The sequence below is a fragment of the Puma concolor genome, chromosome C1 (assembly GCF_028749965.1).
Source record: "Puma concolor isolate L17-30 chromosome C1, mPumCon1.1.hap2, whole genome shotgun sequence".
NCBI lineage: Eukaryota > Metazoa > Chordata > Mammalia > Carnivora > Felidae > Puma > Puma concolor.
Window position 1 is genome coordinate 23,442,929 of NC_141674.1, and position 15,944 is coordinate 23,458,872.

Consider the following 15,944-nt stretch of genomic DNA (forward strand, 5'->3'; position numbering starts at 1 on the left):
GAGTATGGTTTCTTTGCTGAAATTCATGCTTACCAGGAAGCAAACCACAAGAGACTCTTCATGATAGAAAACAAACTGGAGGTTGCTGGAGGGAAGGGGGTGGGGGGTGGGCTAAATGGGTGATGAGTATTAAGGAGGGCGACGTATGGAGCACTGGGTGTTCTAAGGAAGTGATGACTCACCAAATTTTACTCCTGAACCCAATACTGCACTGTATGTCAACTCACTAGAAATTTAAATACACATTTGGACAGAAATTAAACACTTTTAAAGTAAAATTCATGCTTAACAGGTTAAGGGTTTTAGCACATCAGTATACAATTTTGTAAAACATACTGCATTAGGCTATTTTTAGATTAACTGAATTCTAAATAAAGAACATCAGCAATTAATCTGGTTGATCTATAATGATGTGATCCTGGCTTTGGTTTCTGCTACACAGCATTAAAATATAATGAAACCTAGCAGTAAGTTTCTAAAATATACTTAGGGAAATATAAATACTTGTATGGCTCTTCGTTAAAATAAACAAGTTCGCTCAAGTATCATAACACAAAATGGTACGAACACATTATAATTAACTGGTCACTGGTTATAATGTTGATTGTTCACATAGGATTAAAGAGAAGACAATGAGGGAAAAGTGAGGGGAAAAAGGGAGAATATTCCAGAGATATCAATGAACATTTCAAACCACCCTACATTAGGGGTACTTAAATCCCAGATCTCTGTACTTGGGATAGGTAAAATTATCCTCATGTTCATGAAATTTACCATGTCCTTCAATTATGACCACAGGCAACAAACCATATTAACATGAGCAATACACTTGTGTGACTTCATCATCAACAGAAGTCAAATACGTTTCATGCTCCTTTACAACCACTAGATATCTCACAGCTGCGTTCACGCTCATCATGAAAACTAGTACATATTTCTGCCGCATGCACCGTATGATAAAGCAGATACATCTTGAATTTGTTAAATATTTCTGTAACTATTTCTGTATCACTGGTTCCTTTGTAAACCTATCTATACTACATATCACTCACACAATTCAGCCCACAGATCTCATCTAACCGCTAAGGGGTTCATGGCACAAAAAAAGGAATACTTGCTCTGAATAAACCTCAGGTTAAGTTTATGATTTACAATGACTAGACAAGTAACTTAACTATCCAAAACCCAAAGTACCCCTAAGTACCATTAAGTGTGTAATGAACTGAACGAAAATTACCTTTCCTATATCTTCAGGCTGTTCTCTACTATGTATCTCCATAGAAGCTGATACTAACAGTTTTATGAAACCAATTTACACACCAAATCCAAGTCGGGAATAAAAGAAAATAGGACACAAGAAGGAATTGTTTATTTTGTCAATTTCCAAGCCAGATCCCATCACAAAATCACAAATAAAGGAACTCAAAACTAAAGACAGCCTGTGATCCGCATTTAAGGAAGCCAACATAAAAGAGCAGAATGTGTGGAAAAACATGTATTACAGCAGATCTCTGGTTCAACCCTCACAATCATCAATACTGTCTGGGACTCAGGCCTGGTCCTCAAGGCCTCTGAGACCTGGACTCGCCAAACGAACCACCCATCTGCTGTTCCCCGTAAGTATACCTTCTCCCATCAGCAGCCTATGACCACACCACACCCATCTCGTCCCCATACCTCTGCTCTTTTAATTACGGCAATACACACCGCACCTTTCAAGTTAGGGGTACACAACCTTGATCTCCATGGAGCCCCCCCCCCCCCCGGTCTGACAGCATTCCTGACCAACCAATTTAGCATGTACACTTCCTCAACTGCCGCACATGGTTCCACGTATCATGGTCTTACTATGAGCACCAGCTCTGTTCACTACAAGCAGAACCCAGCTTCCTAGAAGGACACAATCGTCAATAATTAAGGTTAATACGGGTAAAAGAAGGTCTAAAACTGCTACTGAACCAACACTCAACACAAAAAACTAAACTGTGATAATTAAGTCATTCCTTCTTAGAAATGTCTTGTCGTCAATAAGGCAGCACAGCAAAGCAGGTAAGAGGACACAACACTATGCAATCTCACAAGTCACTTTTTTTCAACTTCACCCACCTCCTTGGATGACTACATTATCTACTAAACATGTACCTGTTAATTTCTAGTATTAAGCCTTTATGTTTTACTATTTCCTCCCATGGAATTTTCATTCTTTTCCTGATATAAACAAGTCTTGCAAGGTACAGCTCAAGATCTACCTCTTCCATAAGTCCTTCCCTCCCCAGAATAGAGTATGCTCTCCCTTGTCTAAGCTTCTAGGACATGGGCATGACCTACACTTGTCATCGAGTACTTCCCTGCACTATTTAAACGACCGAATGAGTCACAACAACTAAATGGAGAGCTGTGGGTGGGGGGAGCCCATCTCATTCATGAAAGATACGCTCCACTACAAGCGAGAACAAAAAAACGAGAAAAGAAAGTCATAATCCACAATCCACAAATCTGTGATCTCCCTGAAGTTATCCACAAAACTAGACTGCAGAAGAATTACGTACGTTTTCTGATCAGATGGCAACAGAGGGCTGTGACCCTAAAAAGGAGGTAATTTCCTAGGTATGATACAGGTCTAGTTACATACATGAGGCACAAGCTTAGTGGGCTAGATCTAAAGGACTCGCTTATTAGAATACAAGCAGGGCCTCAAAGAGGGGCCTCCAGATCTCTGAGAAGGCTAGTTCCAGATTTTAGTTTGGGGAAGTATATTTAATATGGGGGATATTCTGAGACACTATAATCGGGATATGAGAGAAGTTTCCTGAAAACCTGGTCTGCTAAAGCCAATCAGAAGACACAGAAGAACAAGACCCAGGGCTTATCTTCAAGGAGTTTACAACCTAGCAAGGACTATGAAACAAGAAATCATAACACAAGGCAGAACATCGTGATTCTTTTTCTTCAGAGAAGCACAGAGCACCACGGAGTTCAAAGGAGACAGACAATACAACTTACTGATCTGGAAACCAAGAAAGTTAGCAGCACTGGACCTTCAAAAATGACAACAATTTAAATTAGTGGAGGGGCGCCTGGGAGGCTCAGTCAGTTGAGCCTCCAACTTTGGTTCAGGTCATGATCTTACAGTTTGTGGGTTCAAGCCCCACAGTGGGCTTTGCACTCACAGCTCAGAGCCACCTTCAGATTCTGTGTCTCCCTCTCTCCCTCTCTCTCTCTGCCCCTCCTCTGCTTGTTCTCTAACAAAAATAAATAAACATTAACAATTTTTAAGAATAAATAAAAATAAATTAGCAGAAAGGGAAACAGGAATGAAATGTAATGGAAAGTAAGAGTAAGAAATATTCGGGGTGCCTGGGTGGCTCAGTCGGTTAAGCATCTGACTTCAGCTCAGGTCATGATCTCACGGTTCGTGGGTTCGAGCCCCGCATCGGGCTCTGTGCTGACAGCTCGGAGCCTGGAGCCTGCTTCAGATTCAGTGTCTCTCTCTCTCTCTCTCTCTCTGCCCCTCCCCTGCTCACTCTGTCTCTCAAAAATAAATAAATGTTAAAAAATTAAAAAAAGAAATATTGGAGGGATAAAACAGAAGATCAAACACCAATTTCTAGCAGAAAAGAGATCCTATCTTCTTAACAGCTCCTCCTGCCTCTATGCAGGAGACATTTGGAGGAGGGTAAGGGTCTTGAAAATAGAGGAGTCCTGGCCCAACAGTTCCAGGGCATGCTATTAGGGCGCCCGCTACAAGGCTGTGTAAAAGAATCTATGCAGAAAAGTAGGAACTGTGGGCCCGTGGGATAAAACAACCATGACCACATCACATGATGGTGGTTCACCTATGGAACAATGCCTCTATGTTGCCTCAACCAAGACGTGCACGGGAAGCCAAAAGCCAACAACAGTTTCCTTTTCAAAACAGTAATGTTCACTTTCAAAATTACTGAAATGGGAAGTGTAAAGGCATCCCAGGTTTCATAAATCTGAGTGGGTGCTATCTTTAATGGAATCATGTTAACTGCTTAGAAGTTTGCAAACGGACATCATCTATTCAAGTTCTAATAATTATCCAGCCTCTTAAAACGTCAGTCAAATTAGTTCGAAACCAGAGATCAATACATTGAAAGAGAATCCCAACTCTGATTATGACGCAAAAAACAATTAAATCAAAGAGCATCAGATTTTCCTTCACAAGCAGAGGGTCAGACTGAATTAGATGGGGAATGGGAAGCTAAGCACCAAAACTGGCCAGAGTTGTAACGGTTGCTGGGGAAGTTCAGACCAAAGAAGACAAGAGTAAAAGGAAGATTCAGATAAAACTTCTTAACATAACAAGTTAAAGAACTCTGATTAGAAGCAGCTTACACTCACAAACCTCAATTTAGACACGGAACTACCACACTCCTCTCCTAAGCTGAGCCAGCTGAGGTCTATGTGGTAGCAGTGTCCCCCTACATTTGCTGATGTGGCACAGATTTTAAGTCTAATCTGCCTTCAGCACCTGAATTTAGCAATTTCTGGCTTCACTCAAAACGGCTGTTTTGAGGAGCCACTGTGAAAGGGTCAAAGAGTGAAAGAAGAGAAAAAGCACAAAAAGTCATTCTTACGAAGAGGTGGCGTATTTATTGGGAACCACAGGGAGAGTGGTGGACACTTAACAGCTCACTCTGTCCGGAAAAAAGTGTGTGTTAATTAAACCCAATAGTTCCATCTGATACGAGCAGAGCGCATGTATCACATCATCCCTTAAAGGGATTTCCTTTTGTAAACTTCATATGGTTAACTTTATTATCCAGTTGTCTATCAATCAAAATTCATTTAAAATCAACTATTTGTGACAATAACAAAGGGACAGTATGATACACTGATCTCCAAAGACCACATACATAAGCCAATTTCCCCTACAGATGTAGAATTACTAAACTTGGAAATGAAAATTTAACCTTTCAAGCCTAGAGGTTTGTATTTATGCTCCAGTCCAAAACTAATGAATATCAGAAATTCATGGCCCGTCAAAGTGCTTCCAGCCACAAGAGAGAACTTGTGGTACCTGACAAGATGGGGAAGCCACGCACCCCCTTTTATAATTTAGACAGTTAGTGGCTTTTTGTTTTTGAATTGAACAGAAGAATCAGTAAACCCCAGAGTTAGTCACACCGTGCGTTCAAACCCACAAGGCACACATACAGTATTTTCTAAGGAATTATGAAGAAAAGAAAGAGCCAAGTCATTTCACTGTAGATTTTACATTGAGTGATTTGTGTTTTCCCCCAATCCTATTTTAAACTCTGGTGAACGGCAGCAGGTATGTCTGTCATCTATAGTTGCTCACTTAATTAAAAGACATGACTAATAAGATGACCTGGCACTGGACTCCTGCCAGCAGCAGGTAACAGAGTTTACTATTTTAAAAACAAAACAAACCAACGGCATCACAGTTACATTAATCTTCAGAGAGACTAGTTTCAGCATCCGAGAGGGTTGTGTCACGAGAGGCGCCACTACCTCACCCACTCGCCGGGCCTTGGTGGGACAGAGGAGCCAAAGGAAGGACATTTGGAGCAGAATGATCTCTCGCCAATAATCTCAGCATGGGAATTGGCTTCTTGCGGGGAAGATACAGAGGCTTTTGTGCGCCCACGTCACCGTCGGGGTAAGGAGTGCTGCCTATCGGTAGCCTGAAATAATGCCACCCTCCTCCCACCACCCCCCCCCCCCCGCCCCATTCTTAAGTCACGTGAATCACGCGCTGGCTGGAGGGGAGTAGAGAGAGTGACAGAGACACACACAGTACCTGTTGTTGAGAATTGTAGTCAAAAAGTCCCACAGTTGCTGCTGCTGAGTCCACAGGTACCTGCGTGCCTGAATAATCAAACTGCAGAGGCTCCATGCCCACATGTTCCATGGGGTCCAAAGGGACACTCTGGGACTCCATGTTGGAGAAATCCTCCACAGGCTTGGCACCATTGGTGCTGGTCAGCTGGGCTAAGCCCTCAGAACCATTCTGGTTTGGACCCAGAAGATCCACTTCATTAGCAGAGTTCTGGCAATTACCAGGGGTACGGCTAAACAGAGAAAGTAAAGGGCATTAAACCTTATTTTGAGCGGGGAGGGACACTACAGCAACCCAAGTTTAAGGACAAGGTCCTTGAGCAGTTTACTGTCAATAGCACTTAACACTATTTCTACAAAACAACCAGAGACACTTTATGGTATTTACGTGTCATATCCCATAAAACGACCCTTCTATTCCTTGTCTCTTCCCACCACAACCCACCCCGTAAATCCACATTAACCACTAAGAATTTACAATCCCTTTAACCAAAGGGCCCAGATTTGAGGAATAATGAATGAACTGGAAAAAAACGCTACCTGTGGCATCCATGAAAACAAGATCCAAAATGTGGGTAGTAAACCATGCCCCCCCAAAACAACACCTACTCTTTCTTTAAACAGAGACCCAACGGAAAAAGTAGCTTCTAGGGGGAAATTCCATAAATGAGAACGATTCTATTAAAAAAAACTTTTTTATAGGTGAAAAAAAATTTTAAGCATTATCTGGGTACTACTCATCAGTGCTAAGACTGTCTCCCATTTTCCCCTTCTAAGCAACCAGAAGAAGCAAACCATTACAAAACAGTACACGATAAATTCATTATCTAGGATATGCCCCTGCTGAGGAGACAATTCTAAGAATTATAAGTAATATGAGGGTATAATTTATCATCCAAACCAGGATACTCCTAAGAGCAAGAAAAGGGTACTATTAGTAAATATTCCAGACATGGTATAAACGAGTCGTGTCTTGGGTGGCCCAGGATACATGATCTCCCTATAGAAGAGGAGTGAGGACTGTGTTATTCCGAATCAGACTAATATAAAACAATATTACATTCTAGGTAAGGGGAGCATAGCCAGTGAGTACATTCTGTGCCCTTCATCCCTAAAAGAAACCCTATAGCTAGTACGAATTAAAGCTACTGTGTATTCCCTCTCACGCACATGCCCTACCACCACCCGGCCAGAAGTCAACTATACCAAACCTTGCTACAGGCTGCCTGAGAATCAGGAGAGAAAGGCTATCCACTTCACCCGAAAGACCTTAGGTAAGTGGTTATTACTCTGTGCCTCAAATTTCCTCCAAAGACTGTAATTCTTTACACTCGCAAGATTAAAAAATTAGATTAGGAATACTAAACAACTGAATTGTGTTCTACAAACGATGGTCCAAAATGAATTTTAATTCTGGCTGTGGTAGAAATTACGATCACAGATAGATGTGTGTGTATTTAGACACACATACATTGGCTTTAGACTAACATTAAAATTATTCAAAATTAAATTCTCTACCTGTACATCAATCACTAAGGATTTTGAAAATGATACACCACCACTAAAGGTTACCTATGTAAGTGAAGAATACTGCCAAATGTACAAGACAGATACACAATATTATCTGAATAGCGTGTACATTAAATTACAGGGCAAAACCTACAAATCAGTCATGACCAGAGATGGAATGAGAGGCATCCATGGAAGGGATACAATTAAGAACAAGTCATATAAGCTACATCTCTGGGTCTTCAAAATGAGGGAGATGATACTGACCCACCTACCTCAAAGGGAGCTTATGAGTCCCAAATGATCTAATGCCTAAGTTCTCAACTGCTTCCCTCCACACTAACAAGCCAGAGAGCTAGGACACACTTCCATCAGTGACCACGGTTACTCCCAAGATAGTGATTTGGGAGAAACTTGGGGAAAGTCCCAAGGAACCCGCCACCAACCCCCCCCCCCCCCCCCGCCCAGGTGATTTTGTTATTTGTGAACCACTGCAATGATAAGTATAGAATCATTCTGCAAATAATAGAGTCCTATGCGAATGCAAAACATCTGTTCTGGCAAAGCACCAGGCATTGACAGCTCTTAAAATTTCCACTTTACCAGTAAATTTAGAATCTTTGTGGTATGGCCTACACTAGACCCAATTCTCAAAAAGGACAGTTAAGGAAGGAAAAAGAAAACTAAAATCAAAATAAAGCTAATCAAAACAAAAGCCCACAGCCCCCATTCAAAAATCAGAAGTGTAAAACATACAAACCTAAAATCTTTGACGTCTGCGTCAATCCCATTCTGCACTGGTAAACCATTGGTCTTGTCCATCACATCACCCTCCTCCTTCAAATCTCCTAGCTTATCTCCATCAAAGGTACCCTTGTTCTTCTTTTCACCTTTGTCGTTTTCATCACTGTCTGCATCCCTTGGGCCCTGTTTAAAAAATAGCTTCAGCTTCACTAATCATCATCAACTAATAATAGCGGGCAACCACTGTGGACACCAGACTACACTAGATGCTAATTACAACAGGATAGTGTCCGGGCCCTTTCAAGACAGTACAATCTAATTAACAGACAACATAGAGGCAGGAACACTGCAGAAAGTCTTGCCAAATGGGGGAGACAGACATACAATTATGTTACAGAGTTTAGAACGGTCTTACCATGCCCAGTGCCCCACCATCCCGTTTTCTCTTTTCTACCCAAAGCCCAGCCACAATTTTACATCTCTTGGTCCCACTTCTCAACTTCCAATTCTAATTCCATATAACAGGATGACTCCTAACAAGCCCCAGGTGTGGCAGCTCACAGTCTAGTTAGAAGGTGTTGAGCCTACGAAAAGAATTTCCTGCTATGCCATTGCCTGTGTAAACTCCCTCGCTTCTGAATACTGTGCTAAGTGTGGTCTGACATCAGTCCAATTCAATCACCTTACCCTTTAACTCGAGACATGTGCCCTGCCAATCAATGTGCACCACTACCCCCTCCACTCCACAATAGTTCTCAGGGCTTACTGCATCGATAACTCACCAATCATCCTTCACTTCATTTTTTTGTTTTAATCCTTCAAAACATGTTCAATCTAAGTGTGAAAGTCTTTCACCAAAATAAAGTACTCTGAGAAGTGCTCATCTGTTGTCTCACCCTCTGCCTGTCCCATAGCAGATTATGAGACTATGAGGGAGCACCTTCAGCTGGATCGCTGGTGCAGCACACTTGACCTCTGAAGTGTTTCAAGCTACAAAGACTGAAAGACTGGACCTAAAAGAACTGTCTTGGTGCCACGCACACCGATGCCCCCTTCTTCTAAGGGAATTAAGTCTGTCTCCTCTTATCAACAATCCTAAATTAAGACCAGGACATAGAAAGCAAATGCGCCTTGATTTCCAAAAGGAAATGAAGATTTGGTAGAGTGACTTGACATGGTTCACAGAGCTTTGCAGAATCTTACCGAATGGTAAGTAACCTTTACTTTTATAAAACTGGAGAGGCAACCTTGCTTGTTGTCCTCACCACCGACTTCTAGTCAAAGGAAGAAACAAATACACCTGGCCCAAATTAAAGCTCCTGGCAAAAGGCAAGAGCCAATGAGAAAAAGAGGAGCTGCTTTACAGCATTTCCAGTCATCACAACCACATTTTGGGGGTGGGGGTGTGTCAATAATGGAGGCCGGAGCAGCAGACGCTCCGTTGTGAACAGGCAAGACCCACGAATGCAAAATACACACACGCTCTCAGGCGAGTTCCTGGAGAACTCTGGCCCAGAGAGGATAACGCACGAATCCCGACATTCTTAGAGCTTTCACCTGCCAGTCAGAGCCCATTTTACTTTCAAATTCATTCTCGGTTCAAGACACAGAAAAACAGTTCACGGCTAATATGAACCAAGGAACACAAGAAGGAACATAGAAAGGATATACAACTTCATACTCATGTGGCATCAAGACGGTAAACTACAGTTTTGGCAGCCACCGAGATGGGACTTTCACAGGAGAATCTTCGAAGTGCAAGACTGTTACAGGTTCAAAAGGAGCGAACGAACAACAGCCAATTAAGTGCCACAGGGAGATCCCAAAGCAGGGATGGGAATACGATAGGATTCTAAAGACACATCTTCCAAAATGTCCAGAAACAACACCTCCCTCCTACTGCAAAGGTCAAACCGACAGAAACCATGTATTCATTTTCCTATCCCCAGTACTGAATACAGTGCCTGGCAGAAGTTAAAAAAAGTATGACGAAGGAAACTGAAATGACCAAAAAGTCCTGCAAAACTGAACTACTACTACCGTAAGAAGGACCTTCCCACTGTCTTTATCATAAGAGTCCAGGAGACAGTGACACGGTCTGGATAACAAACTCTACCTGTATGTGACACCATTAATGTCCAATAACAAGAGTATTAGAAGGATGATCCCACTAACACAACTAAGTAATCTTCCAGAAATCTACAAATCAAGTTCCTGGCTCAGAAGGAACAGTTCGGCTCCAATGTCTCACAAGCAGCTCAAAGGTCTGGTGGCCAAATAGGAAGAAAATGGGATAAAGAAGTAGTGGCAAGTTTCACCAACAAGCAAGAAACCTGGTGACGAGAGATTCGCCCTCACCAAATCAACTCTGCATTTTCTTTCCTCGGTGACACTTCAGAAGGGCCTGCTGAGAAGCTGTTGGGCCTGTCTCTAAGCCAACTGCCAGGGCCTGAAAACAGTCACTGATACTAAACTTACTCAATTATATTGCCAAGGGCTAGATTTTCAAAGGAATCCCTAGAATGGGCCATTTCTCAACAATATTGTACAGTCTATTCATATAAATTATAGATACCTGGTTTTCTGCTCTGATTAGGCTATTAATTCCTCAGAATAGTAGGTTCCTTCAATTTGAAGGTGGGGGACCCAAGAGAGGCTTCTATTCCTTGATCTGGATGGTCACTGGGTGTATTCGTTTTATAGAAACACATAAAGATGAACATATATGACTTATATGCTTTTTAGCACTTGGGTCACATTTCAGTAAAAAGTTTACTCAAGGAACACCTGGGTGGCTCAGTCAGTTAAGCGTCCAACTCTTGGTTTCGGCTCAGCTCATGATCTTGGGTTCAAGCCCCACATCAGGCTCCACGTTGACAGCGAGGGGGCTGCTTGGGATTCTTTCTCTCTCCCTCTCCCTCTGCCCCTCCCCTGCTCGTGTTCTCTCTCAAAACATATAAATGAACTTAAAAAAAAAAAAAAGTTTACTCAAGAGAAAAAGTTCAGTAAATCAACAATAGCCCTAAATAAAAATGGCTCACAAGTCTGATTTCTGAATGATACCAAGAGCACAAGTGGGAAGACTTTTTGTCAAAAGTCTGCTATTAAAAGAGAATACAGGGTTCAGGATCATAAAAATGTTCTCTTAGGAATATAAACACTCTAGAGAGAGAAAAACAGGGGTAGAAATGGGATGGTACATTTTATGAGATTTTTAATTAATATTTAAGATAAGGGTACATTCATAGCTATATGGTCTTTAAGAAAGACCTAATCCAGGAGCACCTGGAAGGCTCAGTAGGTTGAATGTCCTCAGTAGGTTGATTTCGGCTCAGGTCATGGTCCAGGGTCGTGGGATCAAGTCCCACAATGGGCTCTGTGCTGAGTGTGGAGCCTACTTAAGATTCTTTCTCTCTCTGCCCCTCTCCTCAGCTTGCAAGGCCCTCTCTCAGGAAAGGATGGGGAAGGGGATGGGGAAGGGGAAGAGAAGGAAGAAGTAATGCAGAGGAAGGAAGGAAAGAAGGAAGGAAGGAAGGACGGAAGGAAGGAAGGAAGCAAGGAAGGACTAATCCAGATTGCACAAAACCTACATTCTATCTCGACTGCTAACACTTAACTGGTCACAGGACTTTGGACAGGTCATGAAAACCGAGTCTTCATTTTCTCATCTACAGAACAGGGATAATTTTATTATAACAGAGCAGTTATAAAATGATGCATATGCAAAAGGTCTGTGAAGTATAAATCATTTTACACTACAGTACTATGATAATTAGTAAAAGCTATTCACTGGGATGGTATTTCTTAAGTAACATTATTCATGATATCAAGATTAAAACTCTTAAATGCCCCAATTAAGCGGTTTAACTCTAATATAAGTATATAGCCAATCTAGCCCTCTCAGGGACACTCATTTTCACAGTGCAGTGGCTGTATGCTTAGTGTTGAACATCACAATCTTTTTAAAATTTACAAGTGTCTGGGCTCTCACCCAGAGACTCTGATTTAATTGGTCTGCAGAAGCTCCCACAAGTATTATAAAAAGCTTCTCCTCCAGCAACTCTAATAAGCACTCACAAATGAGAACCACTGTAATTAAGTCCAACATAAGCATCATAAAGGCAGGGTTTTTGTTTGGCTTTTTTGGTCACATAATAGTACCGAAAAAGTCTATTATCTAAATAAACGAAAAAACAAAGAAGGATTAATAGCATCCTTTTATTGTGGGCTTCCTTTAAATGAATGTTAACTTAAACCTGTAGTATTCAAATATAGGATTCAATGAGTGCTCAAAATGCACGTAGTCAAGCCCAATCAAAATCTCAAGAGTGCGGCCAAGAAGGGTTCTGAGAGATCCCCCGCCCACACAGAGGCGGAAGACTGTGTTCCACTCGTAGATAAAGAATTGACAGAAGAGCAGGCAAAAAGAAGAACTTTATATCGTGCAGATCAGAATCCATCCATTTATGGCTCAGCTTTGTCAAAAGACTCACATAACAGGAGGAATATTTCAGGAGAATACCTATTAATTCTGAATGAGTCAGAGAAATGAGAATTTAATTTCTTCTCTTACTGCAGTGATCGTACCACAACGCTCCATGGGGCAAGTCACATTCAATGAGATTAGTAATGTTCCGCCCTTCTTTCCAAAAAAGAGCATTCTGCATATCCGAAATTAGAACAAAGTTTGAATCCAGGCCCTACTACTTTCCTTCTAAGCCTCATTTTTTGCATCTATAAACTCACAGGGACAACAGTATCTACCTCAAATGGTTGTTTCAATGATTAAATAAGGCAATACATAAAAGTGCAACTCTTTCAAAAAAAAATTCTTCAAAGTACTTTATTCCATTTTCACATCTTTTTCCCAATGCCTTTTTCAGACACATCCACCCCCACCTCCCAAAGCTTCAAAAGTCCTAGATATCTTATGTCTCCCCATCCCCTGGGAAAAAACTTATGGCTCTAATCATTAGACCCTTTGTACCACGGATTTTCTTGAGATATGTATGCAGAATTGAGCCACCACCAACTACTACGTTTCATCAAATCAATTATAAAACATACCATCATTTTATGTGCTAACAAGGAAATACGGGCAATTAAACTGTGATATACTATCATTTTCAGGTTGCATTCCAATTTCAAAATGAATAACGTGGGGAGGTGTACACTTTAGAAACAGTGGAACACAGAATATACACTGCGCATGTGATCACCTAATTCCTGGTGTGCCAAAAGGTAAGAAGAGTGTTCTCTGCGTAGTAGCCACCAGATCCAGGAGGGGGGAAAAAACATATATCTTGACCATGCAGAATGGTATTTGTTGTTATTACAGAGATGAAACACAACAAAACCATTTTCTAAAAGGTGGTTGTTGGTTTTTTAACTTTTTATCTAGTCCGTATTTAAAAGCTTGACATTGATAGTAGAGCATGCAGATTTCCTGTTCAAGAGAAGTTCAAATCTAAAGGGGCTCCACCAGGGGCGCCTGGGTGGCTCAGTCGGTTAAGCATCCGACTTCGGCTCAGGTCATGATCTCGCTGTTCATGGGTTTGAGCCCCGCGTTGGGCTCTGTGCTGACAGCTTAGAGCCCAGAGCCTGCTTCAGATTCTGTGTCTGCCTTTCTGGATTTGATCCATGGCCTCCTGGTAATTTAATCCTCCAAGAAAATTACGCATTTGTCAAACTTTAGTGTGCATGCAAACCACCTGAGGATCCTGTCAATTAGTAAGCAGGTTTTGATTCAATAGGTCTGGGGTAGGTCTGGGGTAAGTTCCCAGGTCGTGAGAATGCTACTGGCCCGTGGACTTGGTGGAGCAAGATTCTGTAAGGTTTACAAAGCATCTTCATATACATTACACATCCATACAAATGAGACTTTGTGGGTTTTTAATTACTCCATTTTGCAGATGAGAAAATTAAGGTTCAGCTGAAATTCAAATCCCTGACTTCTAACTGCATTTACACTACACACAATTTTTAAACAAAATCAATTAAGTAGCACTGGTTACCTAAAACAAATGCAGCAAAGACTAGAAAAGCCAGTTATAAGTTTTGTGACCCAAAGGAACTGCCATGAGTGTGCACACGTCCTCCTGGTCAGAAAGCCGCCAGTCTCTACACACAAGTAGAAAGGCCGGCCCAAGGTATTTTTTCCTAAAGATCTTTCTTCTGCAAGGTTGAGGTGGTCTTCACCTCAACTGAAGTTTAAGTAGTCTTCTCATTTCCCTAGGCACCATAAACCAGAAATGTAGAAATTATAACCCACTCTGCTGACTAGCTAGGCTTCAATCTATTTGAAGATCAGCTGGTATTTCAAAGGCCAACAGCGAGGTCCTTTGATGGGATATTTCACACAGTAGCCTCACAATACGGTAGTCACGTATGATTTTGTAACCACTCTGAACCATGCTTTTGGGGGGACGCAGGGGAGGAAGGCCGTCTCATTCCAGGGGTAAATAAAATAAAGGATACGAAAAGACTCATCTCTGACTTAACTGGTATTCTGAGTTTCCCTATTATCCTGAAACCTGCTACCCTGGTTTTTGATTCATATGTGGAATACTACCAAAATTTTACAGTGGGTGCTAAGAATAAAATACTGCTGTGGGATTCTTACCGTCACCCTGAAAGTACAGAAGCCAAAACTACTCAACTGAGTCCATCTGTACAATCAAGATGAACTTCAGAAAGCTCAGGCAAGTTAGACAAAGAGTTAAATACCTTCATTCAAGCTGTAACCAAGAAACAAACTTACTGAAAGTGGAAAACCACTGTAGAATGAGTAGATTACTTTAGTTCTAAACTACCCTTAGCAAAAAGTTAGTCAGAGTCTGGGTTATCTGTTGTCAGTATCCAGAAATAGCCCCTTGGTACCTGCTTTGAGGTCTACATTTATTATGCCATCGAAGATGAGGTTTTCAGCTCTTAGAATTAAAATGGAGTCTCCCCACGGCCTACTGGAGGTCCGGTCACCCAAAAAGTAAAAATATCTGAGCGCTCTGACCCATAAGCCACCAACTACCACTCAGAATAATTGTCTACAAAGCAGCTCTTCTCTGAACTCAACACTTTCAATGACAGACTAAATTAAAAAAAAAGAAGAAGAAGAAGAAGAAGAAGAAGAAGAAGAAAAGAAAAAAGAAAAAAGGTTCACCTTTTTGCATGCATTCTATGACAACCAAAAAGTGACTCAGGTTTCCATTACCAAGAGCTTTGGTTAAATGTCATCTAACAAACAGGCAGAGCAAAGCCAGGTCATGAAGTTGATAAAAGTAGTTCACTGCTTCTCAGGCCTCCATTCACCAAGAGATTGGATATACAATGTGGTAGCCTGATGTCACTGATCAGTCCTCTGTATCACCCTTGACTCAAGTCAAATATGGGATAGTATTTCATTACCCACAATAAGTTTTTTCTGAGAAGAAGTTGAAACACATCTGGAGAAGTTTTATTTATCTTTATGCAAATCTCAGAGGCTCAGTAAATTATCTGAGAGTTCAATTTTCTGACCTCTATATCCTGAGGTCTTAAACTCCTCTGGTGACAATACTGTACAATGGTTGAAAATTACCAATCTCTCAAGACAACTCAGACGGAAGCCACCTTCACAAAATCCAACACAAGACAATGATGCAGAAGATACTGCTTTGTCATAAGATTAGTGGAGGGAATAAATGCTTAAAAGAGAGAAGCAGGCAAAAATCGCAGTAATTCAGTCCCAGTGTTTTATCTGTCTCCTGATTCCAATTATTTTTCTACCTGCTTCCAAACTTTACAGTAACCCAGGCATGTGCCTCCTGGCTAATACCCAAGAATCAGAAACTGGGCACACACATGATAGAGAATTTATGGCAGGA

The 15,944-nt window shown here is 41.4% G+C and overlaps 1 protein-coding gene across 18 annotated transcripts in view; it reads right to left on the reverse strand.

Moving 5' to 3' along the window:
- PUM1 (pumilio RNA binding family member 1) overlaps nt 1-15,944 on the reverse strand; it is a 134,403-nt gene that overhangs the window by 55,495 nt on the left and 62,964 nt on the right. For 14 of the 18 annotated variants that reach the window (XM_086716268.1, XM_086716267.1, XM_086716266.1 and 11 more), the window contains 2 exons: nt 8,099-8,265; nt 5,792-6,062 (listed from right to left, as the gene is read on the reverse strand). The exons of the other annotated variants lie outside the window; for them this stretch is intronic. In XM_086716268.1, coding sequence (XP_086572394.1) covers nt 5,792-6,062; nt 8,099-8,265 — 438 coding nt within the window. The remainder of the gene's footprint in view (nt 1-5,791; nt 6,063-8,098; nt 8,266-15,944) is intronic. 18 annotated transcript variants of the gene reach the window in all.